The sequence below is a fragment of the Amphibalanus amphitrite genome, unplaced genomic scaffold (genome assembly GCF_019059575.1).
Source record: "Amphibalanus amphitrite isolate SeventyFive unplaced genomic scaffold, NRLGWU_Aamphi_draft 000057F_arrow, whole genome shotgun sequence".
Lineage (NCBI taxonomy): Eukaryota > Metazoa > Arthropoda > Thecostraca > Balanomorpha > Balanidae > Amphibalanus > Amphibalanus amphitrite.
The window spans coordinates 805524-822675 of record NW_024881553.1 but is presented as its reverse complement, the minus strand read 5'-3'; the positions used below and the strand labels follow the sequence as shown (position 1 = coordinate 822675).

Genomic DNA, 17152 nt, shown 5'->3' with positions numbered 1-17152 from the left:
ACCCCTTGGGCAGTATGCATACCGCCCGGGCAGTTTGCATACTGCCCGGGTAGTATGCATACTACCCACCTTTTCTCTCACGGGCAAGATGTTTACTCGGGCAATATGCTGACCGTGGCCCGTGAGACCAGTTAATGCAATAGCTCACATATACATGTCACTGACAGACGCTTTAACCCGCGCCAGGGCGGTGCTCAGCGCCAATCGTGCAGGGCTGGGGGGGGGGGGGGTGATGAACACCCTGTTCGACTCCCGTGCCACTTAGCGGAACAGAAGTAAGCGCCAAGCGGCATGTAAGATGCGGTAACCGGCATTCGAAATAGCGTCAAAGATCATGACGAAAGTGCCCTAGTCATTTTTAAGGTCAGGTCAAAGAAAAAGGCAACAGAGGTTATCAAAGATCAAATTTCGTCTTTTCATTTTTTTTTTTTTATAAATTCGTCCATAACTCGGAAGATAGTAGAGCTACAGCGCCGCAGAAAGACGCATTCGATAGCTCTTTTAGCGCTTTCTGGAATAAGTGCTCGAAGTTGATCTAAGTTCAAAATTTGACCTGAGGTCAAGGTCATGACCTGACATAAAAAGGTCATGTGATGTTGTTTATCAGCCGCTCCTTATCGTCGAACTGAACACATCTAAGGTTGTTTCCATGACCATCGCTCCAACACGTCTCCATAAAAAATAATGGTCAAAGAACTGCTGGAGACCTTTTATGAACTGACATGACCTCATGGCCATAAAAAGGGGTCACAAGTGTAATTTCTCGATTCGGTGCGTCATGTTTACCTGTAGCCCGATGTTTGAGAGTGTTTAGAATGACGTTCATCAAAAGAGGCGCCCTTCAACTTTCTCCTGTCAACTTCTTAGGGAGACTGTGCGAAATTGACTTGACCTTAAGTCATTGGTATGATATCAAAATTCAAATACATGCATTTTGAACTAACGTTACTCTTATTAATCGCTTTAAGTTTCAAAGCGATCGTTCGGTCCGTGTAGCAATGGCGAGCATTCTAACTTTTTCTGGGGTAAGGTCGCTTGACCTGACCTGGTAACCCGACCATAACAACTTGTAACGTCTTACATGCAAATGGTTTCATGCAACATTAGCTATTGAAACTATAAAAACGCCATCTACAGGTCCAAGTGCCAAACCAAAGCCAGCGAGTGATGGCACTATAGATCTGTTGTCATTTCAGATGAAAATGACTTGTTGGCCGTTGGCAATGAAATTCAATGAAATTCTGGGGAAATATTTAAAGTATTTATATTCCAAACATTATTTCACCCTTCGATCGATAAATCACGTTTGACGGCAAAAAAGACTTCGCGATTGAACAACGTTACTTTTTTATATTTAGTCCGAACCTTTTATCCTTTGAATACAAGGATTCACAGGGACAGAGCCCCCGCTAATCGAAGCTTGTTGCGGTAACCCTGCCGTTTACCCTCCGATCGCGCAATGCTGGTTCTATGACAGAATTTGGAGTCCAAAGTTTAAAGTACGCACAGAGCCGCGCACGGCCGGTCCTCTCACTGACTTCGCTTGGCTACGGCCCGCCACAAACCGCAATCATACCTGTAAGGAGGTTCATTAAACGTCAATCGCCCGTCGGCTTCGAACTCGGACTGTTATACCGGGAACGCGTGCTCTCACCACGCGGAGTCCAACGCTCTACCGACTGAGCTACAAGACCGGCCAATACTAATAGAGCCATTAATACTTTTTAAAATGGACATGGAATACACAACTTCAAGACAAAAAGCGGGCAGTATGCAAACTGCCCGAGCTTTTGGGCGGTATGCATACTGCCCAAGGGGTCGGGTAGTATGCATACTACCCGGGCGGTATGCATACTTCCCGGGCTGTTGGGTAGTTTGCATACTGCCCGGGTAGTTTGCATACTGCCCAAGTTAGCATATGACCCGTAACATACATACTGCATTTTTATCTTGAACGGAAGAAGGCGAATCAATACATGCATAGGTATACTGCATGCGTCTTGCCAGGATCATGTAGATACATTTATGTAACTAGAACTATAGATATGTAACTAGATACGTTTAGAAACAAATGTTTTTGCTCAAATGCAAGGTAAGTGCTCGTAAGCATGCATACAGCTGACCATATCCCATTCGATGAAGATTTGTAGTGCAACTGTGTTCCATAGGTGATAGGATATTGATACGGGATGCGACAGGACAAACAGGAATTACAACCCAGCTGGGACGGCGGCGCGAAAACAGCGAGACCTGCAGGGACGCGTGATTCATTGCTATTGTCAGCTATCGTATAGGACGTGCCTGAAAAGGAGCGCGTCCGCTCGATGCTCACATTCTAATTGATAGCGACATTCTTTGTGTTCAAACAGTCGGGTAAACGCCGACCTGCAGATTTGAAAGCTATCCACGATCGAGTGCACCGTTATAATGGAGCCAGAACCAATATCAATATGCCGTGCTTTCATTTCTCTGTTTGTATAGTTTCTGGGATCCATTGTAAGGAGAACGATAAGGCAGGACAGTCAAGGCACACTTAATAGTAATATAGATAGTGCGAGAAAAGTAGCTTCAAATGCTTCTTCGATGCTTTAGAATTTCTAATGGCTTTATGACCTCGATCGGCTGTACGCACGTGTTTCCATGGTCTCAAGAGCGTCGTATAGTGCGCCTCATATATTATTTCAAACGCAGCTCAATGGAAATAATAGATGATTTGTTTCAACCTTTAAATTTGTGAATGGTTCTGACGGACTATCTAAAGTGGGTCATAACCAAATGATTTGTCTCCTTCCCAAGTTGTATCAAGCCAATTAGTTTGAGAACTGAGCAGCAGCACGTCCGGTTTGTGGGCCTTTAAAAAGTATCACTCATTTATCAGTTACGGCCCATCGTGGTGGGACAGCGAGAACCATTTCAACGAGGCTGCTTGACGTTAACGCGCGGTAGTCCCCGGAGGAGTTTCTTAGAAGAGATGAGCGTCTATGTGTTCCTATAGGTAAGCCCACGCCTGAAATTGCTCCGGAGGTAGGCACGTCACTCGGTTTGTGTGTCCTAGCATGGGAGCTGAGGTTATCGTGATTCGGTTATTTATTCTTAGTCAAGCTAATATCATACTTCACAAATAAAGCCAGGCTGTGTCAGGTCACCAGCCTTTGCCTTTGTTCGTCTGTCACTTATTTGTATTTGTATTTGTATTTGTATTTAAAGAGCACTCCACAGCAGCAGTGGCTTTTCTGGCTCCGCGTCACAATGTCACATGCATGGTAGAAAGGATAAAAATATTCACTCATACATACAAATTACAGGTGCAACGGCACACCAGCATGCATGTCACCGGTCACACACATCCACACTCTCATACACGGCGTCAAATCAGGTAATAGAAGACAGCATTCGTCGTTTTAAAGCGCGTTTGAAGCCCTGTCCACTGAGCGAAACCAGTTCGGGTGGCAGCTGGTTGTGCAGCGCCGGCGCTCTAGCACAGAATCGTCTTTTACCCGCCTCGGTCCTCGACCTCGGCACACTGAGCAGACCGTCCTGCCTGGTGGCGCGCTGGCGTACCTCCTCATTACGATGGAGGACGGCTGCTAGTGAGTGGGGCTCTCCTCTGCGGAGCACCCTGTGCGCCAGGTAGAGTGTAGAGTGATCGGCCAGCTGCTGGGCCTCGAGCCAGCCCAGTCTCTCCCGCAGGTCCGCCACGTGATCAAATTTTCCTCGGCCGAAAATCACCTTTGCAGCGAAATTTAGGATCTTCTGTACTCTGACCATGTTCTTTTTAGTACCGTTACCATAAACTGATATGCAGTAGCGGACCTGCGAGAGAACCAGGGCTGTTACAAGGGAGGTGATGACACCTCGCGGCACCACATGTCGCACGTGCGACAGGCCGATCAGGGTCCCAGTGCAGCGGCGGGTGACGGCACCCACGTGACTGTCCCATGTCAGGTTTTTGTCAAACGTTACACCCAGATTTTTGACCTCGTTACAAGGGACGAGGGTTGTGTCACGGAAGGTGACTGTGAAATTTGGAAGGTTGCGCAAATTTTGGCGGTTTCCGAAAGCAATGAGTTGAGTTTTGTTCGCGTTGACCTTGAGAGCATTCGCGCAGAACCATTTGTCCAAAGAAGCAAGTGAGTTTTCCATGCTAGTGATGAGTGCTGGGAGTTCACTCTTTTTGCCTGAGACAATCACCTGGGTGTCGTCTGCGTACTGCAGCACTCTAGCATCGGCGGCGTGTAGCGACACTTAAATGAATAAAACTGCTGCAACTTCACAACGCTTTCAACGGCAATGAAATATAAATTCCAGCAAAGTGGTACACATTTTCTGTGTACATATAACATTTCATTTATCTTAGACTTTCACGTGTAGTTCACCCGAGGTCAGGTCAGGCACGTGACATCCCCATTATAAATAAGTCCATAGAACAATGCCTACTCCTGCTAATTGGTGTCGAGTACATACATCGGATCTTAGACCAAGAAAACAGGCACTACCTATTCACTGCGTCTCGTGACAGCCAGGTATGTATTAACAAAAGTAAAAAAGCATAATTCATGCATCATATCAACATCACATCTTATCATATGAATTCACCAACCGGCTCTTATGCGCTGCCGCCGTGGACACCGATCGTCCGTCAGTCCGTCGGTCCGTCGGTCCGTCCGTCCGTCCGTCCGTCCGTCCCTGCTGGCGGTGTCGACTGCCTCCTCCCGGCCCCCGGCCGTCAGTCGGTGGTTGTGCGTCGTGCCGTGCAGGGATCGCCGGGTCAACCCGTCTCGGAGCTGTACCGCGGTCATTGTCGGCAATTTGTCAGTACAGTGGAACGCAGAGTAGGGTAACCGACAGAGCCAAGGCCAAATAATCATCCGTCAAGTGATAATGTGTGTCTCGGAGACGGGCGGACGGTATGGCACCACGTGATCGAGTTAGCTGCGGCTGTAAACATCCCGCTCTGTGGAAGTGGAAGTGCCTGCGGCGCCAGTCGCAGTGTGGTATGCTGATGGGTCTGGAGCGGTCCCTTCAACAGAGGGTGGCTGATCAGACGGACAGCAGGAGACACCCAGCCATGGCGGGGCCCAGGTGCCGGATAACACCCCTTTCCGTGACTGTGGCAGCCGTCGTGCTGGTGGTGCTGCCGCTGCATACCGGTGAGATGAAATGGCGAATGTGACGAATGGGTGGGCACGGGAGAGTGCGTAGTGTCTGATTCCCTTATCGTGGTATTTTTAAGCGTAAACGTAATCGACAGAAGATCAAAGATGAGCCACAGCCTCTTGTATTATGAAACGAAAGCCAGCAAAATTGAGGCATCAATAGGGGTTATAATTAGATCGATTGACCGAATGATAGTTTATTGATGATAGGAATATCAGCTACGGATTATAATTAATAATGTTATAAGTAATAATAATTGTAATAATTGATAATAATAACTTATTTTGAACGGTACAATTTATAATGTAACATTTGTGATATAATCATAGTATTAATTGATTCTATACTATCCAAACGCTACAAGTAGGTATGTTGGCATCCTATGCAAACAAAGCTAAATAGAACTTGCAATTAATTTGCAATAGCAAGGGCTTCTTGGGTAAAATATTTAGGGTACCGATGAGATATTGGCACGATAATTATTTCGTATGAAAACAATCACAATAATTCGTATATAATGTAAGATAAAAACACCAAAACCACCCAACGTTTCGTGTTATTCACTTTTTCAAGGGTGATATGACCCATTTTACCTACAGAGTCAAGTTTTTGGATCAAAACTTTTCTAAAACCCAACGGAGAATTATAGAAGCGGCGTTTATTGCGAAAGGTGATGTTTTGAACACCTCGAGTGGATTCTTTAGACTAGCTTCGGTGTCTGCTCTGTTGGCTAGGAAAGACGTTAATTTGTAGTATGTGTGTACGTATGTATCAATATGTCATGCAAGGCAGAGGAAATTTGTGAAAAAGTGCCCGCGCTATATTCGAACGAAACCGAAAAAACGTACTTGACTCTGTAGGTAAAATGTGTCATATCACCCTTGAAAAAGTGAATAACACGAAACGTTGGGTGGTTTTGGTGTTTTTATCTTACATTATATACGAATTAATTTGTCCAATTCAAATTATCAATCACAATAATATTTTGAAATTTATGCTTAGCATTTTTTTATTGAAAATTAAGCAACAGGATATATAGGAGCATACGAGCCACTCGTACATGCATCCAGCTACTCTGCGATAAAAGCCTTTTTATGTTCCCGTCTAAATAAAATGCTTTTCGCGACAGATACGGACTTGCGGGCGATGGTCAACAGAAAATCTGTTTGTCATGCGCGTTAACTCGTTAACTTATATCTGAGGATCTATGTCTGAGATAATTGGTTCTTCAGCACTGGATCAGTCGCCGCGCTTCCATATTACCAAATTGGCCAGAGTTTGGTTCTCTCCCTGGAAGTTGGGTATTTTGCTTTTTAGAAGCAGCGCGTGCCCGTGTAGGACAGGCTTGGAACCTGACGGCTAGCTTTATCCGTCTGTCTACCTCCTCCCCTCATGGATGCTTTAATTAGTAGGTATAAAACGTTTGATGAGGAACTAAAAGAAGAGGAAGGATCACACATCAGGCACTCGTTGTTTCATCCGTTTCACATCGTAGTTCCTACCGTTCAACCTCGCTCTCATTGTAGAAAGTCGATAAGTCGCCGACTGTTCGTGGCATGTCCGCTGTGTGGAAACCGAGTTTTTATCCGAGTCTCTGACAGAACTACAAACGAGCGGTCGTCCAGCGTCGTTCCCTCCGCAAAACGCCGAGATCAAAAACAGTGAACTACCCTTTGAGAATGTCATGACTCGTGAAGCTCACATCGGTCATCTTGAATCATTCCGATAGCCACATTGGACATATTAAAAAATCGATTCAGCTGCAGCTGATGTGACGGGTAACATATTCTTCTAATCACAATGAAACATTGCATTTTGTTATCGTGATATCCAGCATTCCAGTATGACAAAATACTAGCCAAATGCCTCAATTTGGCTCGGCCATTTTCCAAGAAAGCAGTATTTGTTGTTGCCTTATAAATGAGTCAGTCCACAGGAACAATTTAATTTGCACAGTTTATAACACATGGATGGATGATGTCATAAATTCCATCAGGGAATGTATTTTATCCCGTTATAGTCTAGGCAAGTTTCATATTTACAACAAATAATGTAATGCAATGTATTTTTGATAAATGATACCTACCTATGCAGGTATACCTATACCATTTTTCGTTCTGTTCATAACAAAAAGAACCTGCAAACAATTAATACTAAGCAAGCAATACCCTACAATTTTCTTCTTTGCTCTTTCGATAGTGGCGTTCCACTCGATTAGTGACAACTGACAATGCAACGTTGAACAAATCTGAAGCATTGTTTAGTGGTGAGTTTTAAGTCGAACCAGTCAGATGTTTATATGCAGGCGGGCACTGAATCAGTGTGAGCATGACAGAATTAGATTCGCTCACTTAGTACACGCATCAAATATCTGACTACCGAAGTCCCTCCTTGTTATACCTTGGTTCCCTCCTTGGTATACCGCTCACGTATAGTGTCCGGCGGGATCCCTGATCTCTCCTCTAACTGGGACGCTGGCGCAGAGGTGGTATCCCGTGGTCGGCCAGGTCCTTCCACATGCAGTGACCGTCCTGGTTTCACGTCAGCTCCTCCGTACTCAGTGGTAGTATCACTCAGCGTAGACCGACGCCATACTGCACACTGTGTAAATAAACAATGTGTTTCTAAAAACCATTTGCATATGCCATGTATTAGAAGCAGTATTCACCACGGGCAACAAAATCCCAGTCCAGCCCGGCCCAGGCCCATGGGTTTACAGTCAGGCCTAGCTCGAACCCTGGTAAAGGTTGCATGTGTAAGCCCTGCCTAGCACAGCCCGCGTCAAAAATGAATGAATTAAAAGTTATTGACAACACACAAGTATTATGCTACACAATGCTAGCAAAGACACAATCTTTTGGGAGCTGAATGCACAATGCACATGTAACTACATGTGTCTTATTAACTCGTTTGAGAGTCTTACACAGTAAGAAGCTGGTTATGTTTTTTGTCTCATTCGCGAACACCTGAGTCCATTTTAAAGTTCTTGACCCAGCCCGTCCAAAGCCAATCGATCTTTCATATTTGAGGGCCCCCGGCCCAGCCCACCCCATAGCCTAACACGGCCCATGGCCCGAATTGAGTTGGCCCGGCCTGCATGGCGAACACTGGTTTGAAACCTAGGTTAGGCTAGGTTTGAAACACTCCAACAGCGTCAGGTCCAGTCTCACGCTTTCTTTTTCGCTGTAACCGAGAACCTGTTCTCGCGCTGCCCATCCAATTTATATTCTCCTCAGACTTCTTTTTTGCCTGCAAACAAGTGTCCATTGGGAATGAACTTTCTTACGGACTTTAGACTTTGTAACTAGAAAATCCACTTCTTAGAAGTTAGGGCTATGACAGTTCCCTGCTGGGTCAGAACAGTATTTCTCGCCAATAAATAATTCACGAGGACTAGCCAAAGCAATGCTGTTTGACCGTGGAGCGTCACGGAATGGCGAGCTAGCTGGCACGTTGCGCCGACTCGCGAGTTTGAAGATTGTCTGTTTCAATTAAACCCACGGAAGTGAAAGTTACACGCAAACTCAGCAGCGATGTTTTGAGTTGAAATGTTCTCAGATCTAAGCACCTATTTAACCAGCTCTGGAGGTTAAAGGGACACTCCTACGGATTCTCCACGGATTCTAAGGGGCTAATGCATTGGAATGCCCCCTTAGAATTTGTGACGTCAGCGGAGATCTAACGATTTTTAAATCTTAGACTAAAACCATCGTTAACACGTGGTGGTATATAGGTACCAAGGTACGCTGCTTTGCGCGCAACGTCTGCCGCACTTTAAGGCTGCCAAATTATTGCTTCCAAATAAAGTCGCTAGTAACAGGGGAGATCCCAAAAAGTAAACAAAAGTAAAAGCCTAATATCTTAAAAACCAGTGAATATTTTTCGGTGAAATTTGGTAGATATTCGTTTTCGCTCTTTCTGAACCAAGGGACATCACTTTCATGCCAATTCATTAACTTTTTTGAAGGTGGGAGGGTCCCTTTAAGAGATGTTAAAAAGTATAAAGCTTTCAGCTATTAAATCCCAAACGCCGGCCAGTGTTATCAGAGAGTTTATGATTTTTTTTATAACCAGCGTTTTATCTTCAGAAATAGTTGGATGTAAAAAATGCTGAGATTTGAATAGGTGAATATTTAAAGGTAGTGTGCCAGCTTTCCTGGACCGTATGGAGTTAATGGCCCAGATAAGGAGAACCGGATTTTTAGAACTTATCCATACCTACCTTCAAAACTCATGGAAACGTCTTAAATTCTTCAAATTTTGAGTACCCCAGTGCGAAATTCGCCCCGACGGGTTGTCGGTCGTACCCCAACCACATTTCACACCACTATGAACAATAAATGCACACACTGAAATCGCTATTACCGATATGCTCATCCAATCAAGTTTCGATAAACCCGTTCATCATCATTTCCTGCGGTTTCGAACACGCCTGTTAGGTGGTGCGGTAGACCGCGCCCAAAGCCAGGGCCCCGGTAACGTGAGGTAGCCGAGTCGGGGCAGCGTGCGCTGACCCAAGCCGGGGCCGCGCGTCCTCCCGGTGTCATGTGATAGCCCAGGGCTGCCCGCGGGGATGCGGTAGACCGCGCCCAAAGCTGCGGCCCCGGCTTGGGTCAGCGCACGCTGCCCCGACTCGGCTACCTCACGTTACCGGGGCCTTGGCTTTGGGCGCGGCTTCTGCTCATACTTTGTGGTGCGGTGGTGGTGCGTCGGGCCGCGCGCTCTGACTTCGGCCAAGAAAAATGCGTCAGCTGATCATTGTCATTTCTGCCACTTGCGTGTGGTGAAATGGGGTCATAACTTAAGAGACGGCTTTTTCATATCAATTATTTTACATAAAATCATATTTCAAACCATATATAATGTTCGACAGCCAAATAAAAGAAACAATACCAATACAGGCTTCCAGTTTAAGGCTCGACGTTGTGTTGTCTACGATTAGACAGCTGATAACTCATTCCCGTACGTCGTAACTCTATAATGACCTTTGCTTGTCACATGTGCGCCGCACTCGCGATTGCTGCCGACGCCTGTTTACAGGTCAGCCCACTGCAATTGTTATACATATCGAAAAACCGATAAACTTTTAGGCGAAAAAGGCACTATTCCAGGCCCATTTTTGATTTTTTTTGCGATATTAGGTAAAAACAGAAGCTTCTTATCCTAGGAAAAATAAAATGGGAAATCTTTCAAAGGTGGCACACTACCTTTAATAATGGTAGATTATTGCAATCTTATGATTTCGAAATTATTTCATTATCAAGGACAGACAATTGATGTTTAAATTGGCTCATTGGTAACATATACGCTCTCCCCAGCTGATCTGTGGCATTTTAGCAGACCATGACTCTTCCAGCATATCAATACGTCTGAGTCTTTAAAGGACAGCCAGCGCTTCACCTCCTCTAAAAATTCGGTCGCGTATCTGCCCGCATAGCCCACTTGTTTGGCGAGTCGTCCTATTGAGATCTCTGTCGCTCGTGCAGGTGACGATACGTTCCGGGGCCGCTGAGCTCGGCGGCAGCCGGAGGAGGTCTGATGCAGAGTATATAGGGTCTGGTGGAGGTTTATTGTGGCCGGACAGTCTCTGCCGGCACCTCTGTCGGCCGGGTGTTTCCGCCTGGCCCGGTGAGAACGGCGATAATTGGCCCGCCGCGCCGACCAAGGAGGCACTCGGCGCCTTACGGCCGGCTCCGGACGCCGTTCTGCCCGGGGATGGCCCGGGGTCACCGGCATACAGTTGGCCGCGAGACGGGTGAAATGGGGCTGCACCTCCTCGGCAGCCGACTGCGCTCGGAGGTCGGGCGCGCAACGGCACCGCCGGGTCGATTGGCTGACTATGCAGAGAGACGGCTACAGGACCTAATAAGAACACTACTCCAACAATGCTGCGATGGACCGGGGACGTACAAGTCTACGCTGCACAGAAGTCCGTTGGTGTTGCTAGGGCCATGTATCATGGTTTATGACAGTTATTTCGCAGTTGATGATTTTATGGGGTCGCCGATATTGTTATTCCGTATTTAAGCTTCATATGAAGTCGGATATATAGGTAGTAAACCATGGCTTGGACGTATGCAAGCAGGGATGCGGAGCCGGAGCCGGAGTCGGAGCCGGAGCCGCCGGAGCCGGCATATTTTGCCCGGAGCCGGAGCCGGAGCCGGAGCCGTGAAACAATATAGCCCGGAGCCGGAGCCGGAGCCGGAGCCGCCAAAAAAGGGGGCGACTCCGGCTCCTTTTTATTTTTTGAAGAGGAAAAAATAATTGACCTAGTTCGGTTTGACAGTACAAGGCAGTAAAACATATCGTACTATTGGTCTCAATATAAGTGCCCAGGCGACCTGTAGTTTTGATGCGGTGAATACCCTCACCCTCGCCACAATGCGAGTGGGGGTGGCGCTGGCTGGGAGGAGGGGTGCACTCGGCCCGAGTTGTGGCGAGGGTAAGGGTATTCACCGCATCAAAACTACAGGTCGCCTGGGCCCTTATCTTGAGACCAATAGTACGTCATGGGCCATCAATTGAATGAAAAGCCGAATATCCCCAGTATCCCACAGTACGCATTCAGCTTCCTGTCTGCTCCTCCCCCCTCACGTCTACTGCATCCCCAGAACATGAGGACCGGTCATCAGGTGACGGCCATTGTTTTGAAGCCAGTGCAGTGGACTGCGACTCCCAGCGCCGTCTCTTCCCACCCACCCCCCACCCCCACCCCCACCCCCACCCCTCACCCCCACCCCCCCAATGCAGCCGAGATGGGTGTCAGCTTACGATGGTTCAGTGAACTCCGATTCGCGGCGACTGCGTTTCCAATGCCATCGCTTCCTAGTCCTTTGTTCTGCCAGTGCTCTCCGAGGTGCGTTTGCGCGGGGAGTGCGGTGAGCCGGTCATGGCAAGAGTAGGTAACGCGTATAACCAATCCAATTTTTCTTCCACCCGTATTTAATTGATTGCATAGGGGATGTTCTAAGTCGGAGCCGGAGCCGCCGGAGCCGGACCATTTTACTCGGAGCCGGAGCCGGAGCCGGAGCCGCCATAACATTTCACCCGGAGCCGGAGCCGGAGCCGGAGCCGATTTTTTTCTCCGGAGCCGGAGCCGGAGCCGGAGCCGTTTGAAATTTCCACGGCTCCGCATCCCTGTATGCAAGGCTATATAAACCAGGTAGAACGCTCCCGACGAAAAAGTGGTGACAAGCGGTAATTAGTTGCCGCGACCCTCACTTGTTCATGGAAATACGCGCAAGCAGCATTTACATGCTAGCGGAAATCGACCAATCAGCGTTCGGTATTACTCGACGCTGATTGGCTCCTTGCTCGTGACGAAATTGCGGGGGACTGCAGTTATTTCCTATGGCGTTTAACGTACTTAGGATCTTTGACGGGTTCTCATTTATTCTCTGTTACGTTTAGGGTCATGTTTGGGTCGGCAATGGCTTTCCACGACCATTGGCTATGTAACGGTACCACATAACCATGATATTCTGCTATATTTCCGGCGTCATAATAGCAAAAAGTACACCGGTACATTGCGAGTATGGATTACGGCTGATTGGGGTCATATGCCGGTATATGGTCGTACGAGGTTCATGTAGGCCAAATGTAGGCCCATCGGGAACCGAAAAAGGCCGATATGGGGCCGGCGTAGCCCCATCAGAGTCCGAATTGGGCAATAAGGGGCCGGTGAAGATCGATAAGGGCCGGTCAAGAAGTACAATAATCTGGTGTGAAATAATTTCGGGGGCATAGGACATTTTAGGCTGGCCAGGGACCAGTTAGACCCAATTAGGCTCATTAATGTCCCATTAATGTCAATCAGAGAGGTCTTTAGACCAATCAGGGTACAGTCAACAGTGTAGGTCCATCATGGATCGATATGGCGCCATCAGAGTCCCGGGTGTAGGTCTATATCATATTATCATGGGTGTCCCCCATTCCCCACCATGGGCATTGAATCCCCCACCGAGACCCGTCTGAGAATGGTGTGTGGCGGATCACAACCCCGTTAAGATCTATGACTCTTAACCCATCCATTGCCATTAAGGCCAACTCAAGTTGCATCGGTTTCAAAATTACGGTAGCGACCATCACCGCTGCCGAATAGGCCTACGGCGAGCGGCAGGCATGGGCGGATCAAGTTCGGAATCTGTTCCAGTAACGAGCAGGCTACAGGAATCGTTGGTTCTTGTGAATGTTCATCATCTCATACAGTATACACGTCATAGTAGTGTCTGTTACTCGGTTGTATCATCCAAATCACGATCACGACATCACGACAAACTGAGCCTGAGGTTTTATGGCCGACAAGGCAAGTAACTTAAACCGCAGGATTGTGAATGACATATTGTAAAGCTCGGGCAGCTCGTGAAAGCTAAATAACAAACAAACAAAACACAAAACAAAATACACGCTTAAACACGGCAAAGCGCAAGAGAACTAAAGGTAACCACTTTCTGAAAAAGCAAATAAAAAACGTGCAACGATCCCAATTAGTATTCCAGGAGCGATCACCACCACTGTCTGTTCGCCAATCACCCATTGCGCGAGGCTCGCTCATTGATCTACATTCTACAGGGTGGAGCTGGCATGCTGCCGGAGCTGCCTTGCAGCACGACGCAGCACCGCCTCAGCTTTCTTCCCCTCATTGAGCCACCGGATGCGCAGCCACATACGAGTGCTCACATACTTCTGTGCCACGCGCCTGTGCAGTCCGGGAGAGCAGGCCTCCACACAGGCTGTCAGGTAGGACTTCAGTCCGTTCCTGCTGGAGTACCGATCTCCCATTTCCTCCCGGAACATCTTCTCCAGCTGCCGAGCGGTGGCATACCAAGTCTCGCTGGGGATGGTGAGGTTTCCGCGGCTCAGAGTTCGAATCCAGGCAGCTGGCTGAGACCCAGTGGACACTGGCGCCACAGAAGTTTTACTGCCCAGCGTGGGGTCGAAACGGTGGCACTTGGCAGCCACGTAGCCCGCCACGAAGGACAGCGCCTCCTCCAGTGGCTCTCCGGGGATGCCAGGATCCTTGGAGGCCTGGTCGTCCATCGGATCGCAGGGAAGCGACTCGAGATCCTCAAAAACAATCTCCAGATCATCGACGGCGTGGACCACTTGCTCTTGAGGCGCACCCAGGGCAGCCATTGCCTCGTTCGATAGGAATGGCGCGGTGTCCCCAGGCCGCGTTGCCGTCAGCCTCTCCTGGGCAGAGGGGCCGAGGTTCAGGGTCTGCCCAGTGAGGAACTGAGCCCGCTGGCGGTCCGGCTGTTCCATTTGGACGGGCGTGCTGCTCGCAGAGCCCGTCCTCACCGCGATGAGAGGCTGCGGCGCCATCATCAGGTACCGTAGGCGCGTCTGCATCTCCACGGCGTTGGGGTGGGTGTTAGCGCCGGACATGGCGCGAAGCTGTGAAAAGCAGTTCTCCACCAGGTCCTGGTTTACCCGCGCCGTTTTCAGGTACGTCACTCCAAGGTCACGGACGTCTGACAGCAGGCCTGGCAGGGAGCGGCAGTTCCGGATGATTCCGTCTTGGAATGGCAGCTTGGAGCTCGGTCTGCGCGACTTCTTCCTTGGCTGTGCGTCGTCGCGGTGCTGTCCCACTTTCACCGTGCCTCGCATGAGAGCCTCCATGCTGTGAAGAGCATCACGCTGCTGCTCTTCGATGGCAGGCTGAACGCCAAAGGCACACCGCTCGGCCTTGACGTCAGATTTACACCGGCTGTTCAGGACATCAAACCATCGATCGCAGATGCGCACCGCTCGTGCCTCACTGGCTCGGTGAGGGAGGTAGAGTTCGGCCGCTGCAGCCACGCTCTCGGAGAGTAGCTGGACCGCGAGGTACACTCTCTGGCTGGTCTGACCGCGGGCCTGAAACCAAATCGAAAAAAAAAACTATGTTAGAGCGTGGTACACCAATACCACCACCCAAAGCTGTCCAACGAAAGGACGGCAATAATGCACAGACAATAATTGGTGAAAGTAAATACAACATTAATCGACTCGTCAATCGTCATTCGGCACGATTTTCATTGTTAATAGCGGAAGGAACTGCAGATGCATACATTTAAAACTAGCCAATGATAGTATGTTTATACATACAAGCTAAACATTAAACGATGTCAGGACCGTAATCTCAGAAAATAGGGAATACTCTTTCCAATAGCTATAGGAAATATCAATATGGTTTCGAGGCTGATAATGAATTAAATAACTGAATAATGTTATTGAATAATTGTTATCGATTACGAAGGCGCTACGTAATAATGTTTTCGTGCTGAGAAATGATAGAAAATATTTCACGAGAAATGGTCAAGGGAGCCGGCAACGAGAGGACCATAGATATTATAGAGTGAATGGAGAGGTGATAGAAGTTTAAGCGGTGTTCGGGTAATGTCAAATCGTAGTGCTTTCCTGTGAAAATGAGAGGGAGATACGGGCAGACAGGCAGACAGACAGACAGAGCCAAAGACAAACAGGCACAACCAGGCGGACAGACAATTATGTCAGAGATGGGTAATTACGTCAATGTGGCCACGACCCAGCCGTGGGCACAGCCTCAACTGCCCATCACTGGCCAGAGCAGAGGGTCTCGATGGCACCGATGCGTCGCGTTGAGTGCTCCCGGTACTCGTGGATGCGTCCCGGCCGGAGCTGTTCGGAGGGACCCCGGCTCCGGCGTTGTCGATCCTCCAAACCTCCTCAAAGAAGCCGGCATCGAGGACAGTGCCGTCGGGGAGCTCTAGGCCCTTGCCAAGCACATGTGTCCTCACCAGCTTCAAGAGGTGCGGTGAATCAGCGAAGACCCACACTTTCCTGAAACAGAATAATTAGGGCATTTCGTTGTTGTTTCATATAAAACAGGTAAAATGATGCCGTTAATACAGTTTGATCAATAGATTTATAGCTGTTGTATAACACTGAAAGCCCCATACAATTTAATCGTTGTGGTCAAAATAGCACAGTTCCTTTCACGTAGATGAAACTGTGCATAACTGAACACGGCTCGTAAAAATCTCTTACACAAGTAAAATGTGACAGACGCGAAAGAGCAACGACGATTTGATTAGATGATGATGACGAGAACATACCTGAGCGGGTCCACTGGGTTCGAGAACCAGGTGCGCAGAGGCCCATCACCGAACGCACTGGTGATCCCAAGTTTGGTCCACAGACTCTCGTTGGGAGACGCCATATCGCTAACAGCTGCCATTACTTTGAGGCCGATCTTCTCAAGCCGAAAGATGATGTCGTTCAGGGTGTTTGGCGCCATGTTGGTGTCGAAGTCGTAAGCTATGGGCTGCTTCCATGCAGCCGTGAGGCCTCGCACCATCACAAGTTGCATCTTCGACGCCTCCAGAATTACATCTCGGGCCTGGTCATAGCACACTCTGCCATCCAGGCTGACATCGTCGAACGCAAGAACGCAGAGCTTGTCCATGTCGCTGAGATCAGTGACAGTAGCTTCGAGCACTGCCAAGGCTGGCTCCATCAGCCCGGGCGTCATGCAGAAATCGCGCGTCCACTCAGATAGGGTGGTGAACGAGGGCAGTGGGATCCGCATACACTCTTTCACGTAAATGTAGGCCCTCCGCGACAGAATGCGTAGGCCCAGAGCGGTTCCCACATCCTTGTCAGACCATCTGACGCGCTTGCCTGACACCAGAGCGCGTCGCTGAGCGGCAGTCAGCGGGCCGGCTTCAGCAAGGGCACTGGCATGCGAAGAGGAGGCTTTTAGAACGGCGTTTCGCGTGCGAAGAACTTTGTTCTGTTCGCGAAGCCTCTTTGCTCGCTGCTTGGCCCGACTAGTTGTTTGCTGCAGGCGTCGGTGGTGCGTCTTCAGCGCATTTTTTTTGCGTGTCAGGTGTGCCTCTTTGGCCTCGAGTTCTGCCTCCTTCGCTTCCAGCTCTGCCTTTCGCTGCTCGAGCTTGAGAGCAGCGTCGCGCATCATCTGGTCGTTGATCCAGGGTGCTCCAGGATCCAGGAAGGATGGATTATCGGAGCTGGG

The 17152-nt window shown here is 48.7% G+C and overlaps 1 protein-coding gene across 2 annotated transcripts in view; it reads left to right on the top strand.

The window, feature by feature from the left end:
- Positions 1–4728: 4728 nt before the first annotated feature.
- The window catches only part of LOC122378304 (fibroblast growth factor receptor-like 1), a 28534-nt gene continuing 16110 nt past the window's right edge, over positions 4729–17152 (top strand). Inside the window, exon 1 of one of the 2 annotated variants that reach the window (XM_043359218.1) lies at positions 4729–5150. In XM_043359218.1, the coding sequence (XP_043215153.1) occupies positions 4910–5150 (241 nt within the window). In that variant the 5' untranslated portion in view covers positions 4729–4909. The remainder of the gene's footprint in view (positions 5151–17152) is intronic. The other variant, XM_043359217.1, reaches the window with a different exon arrangement.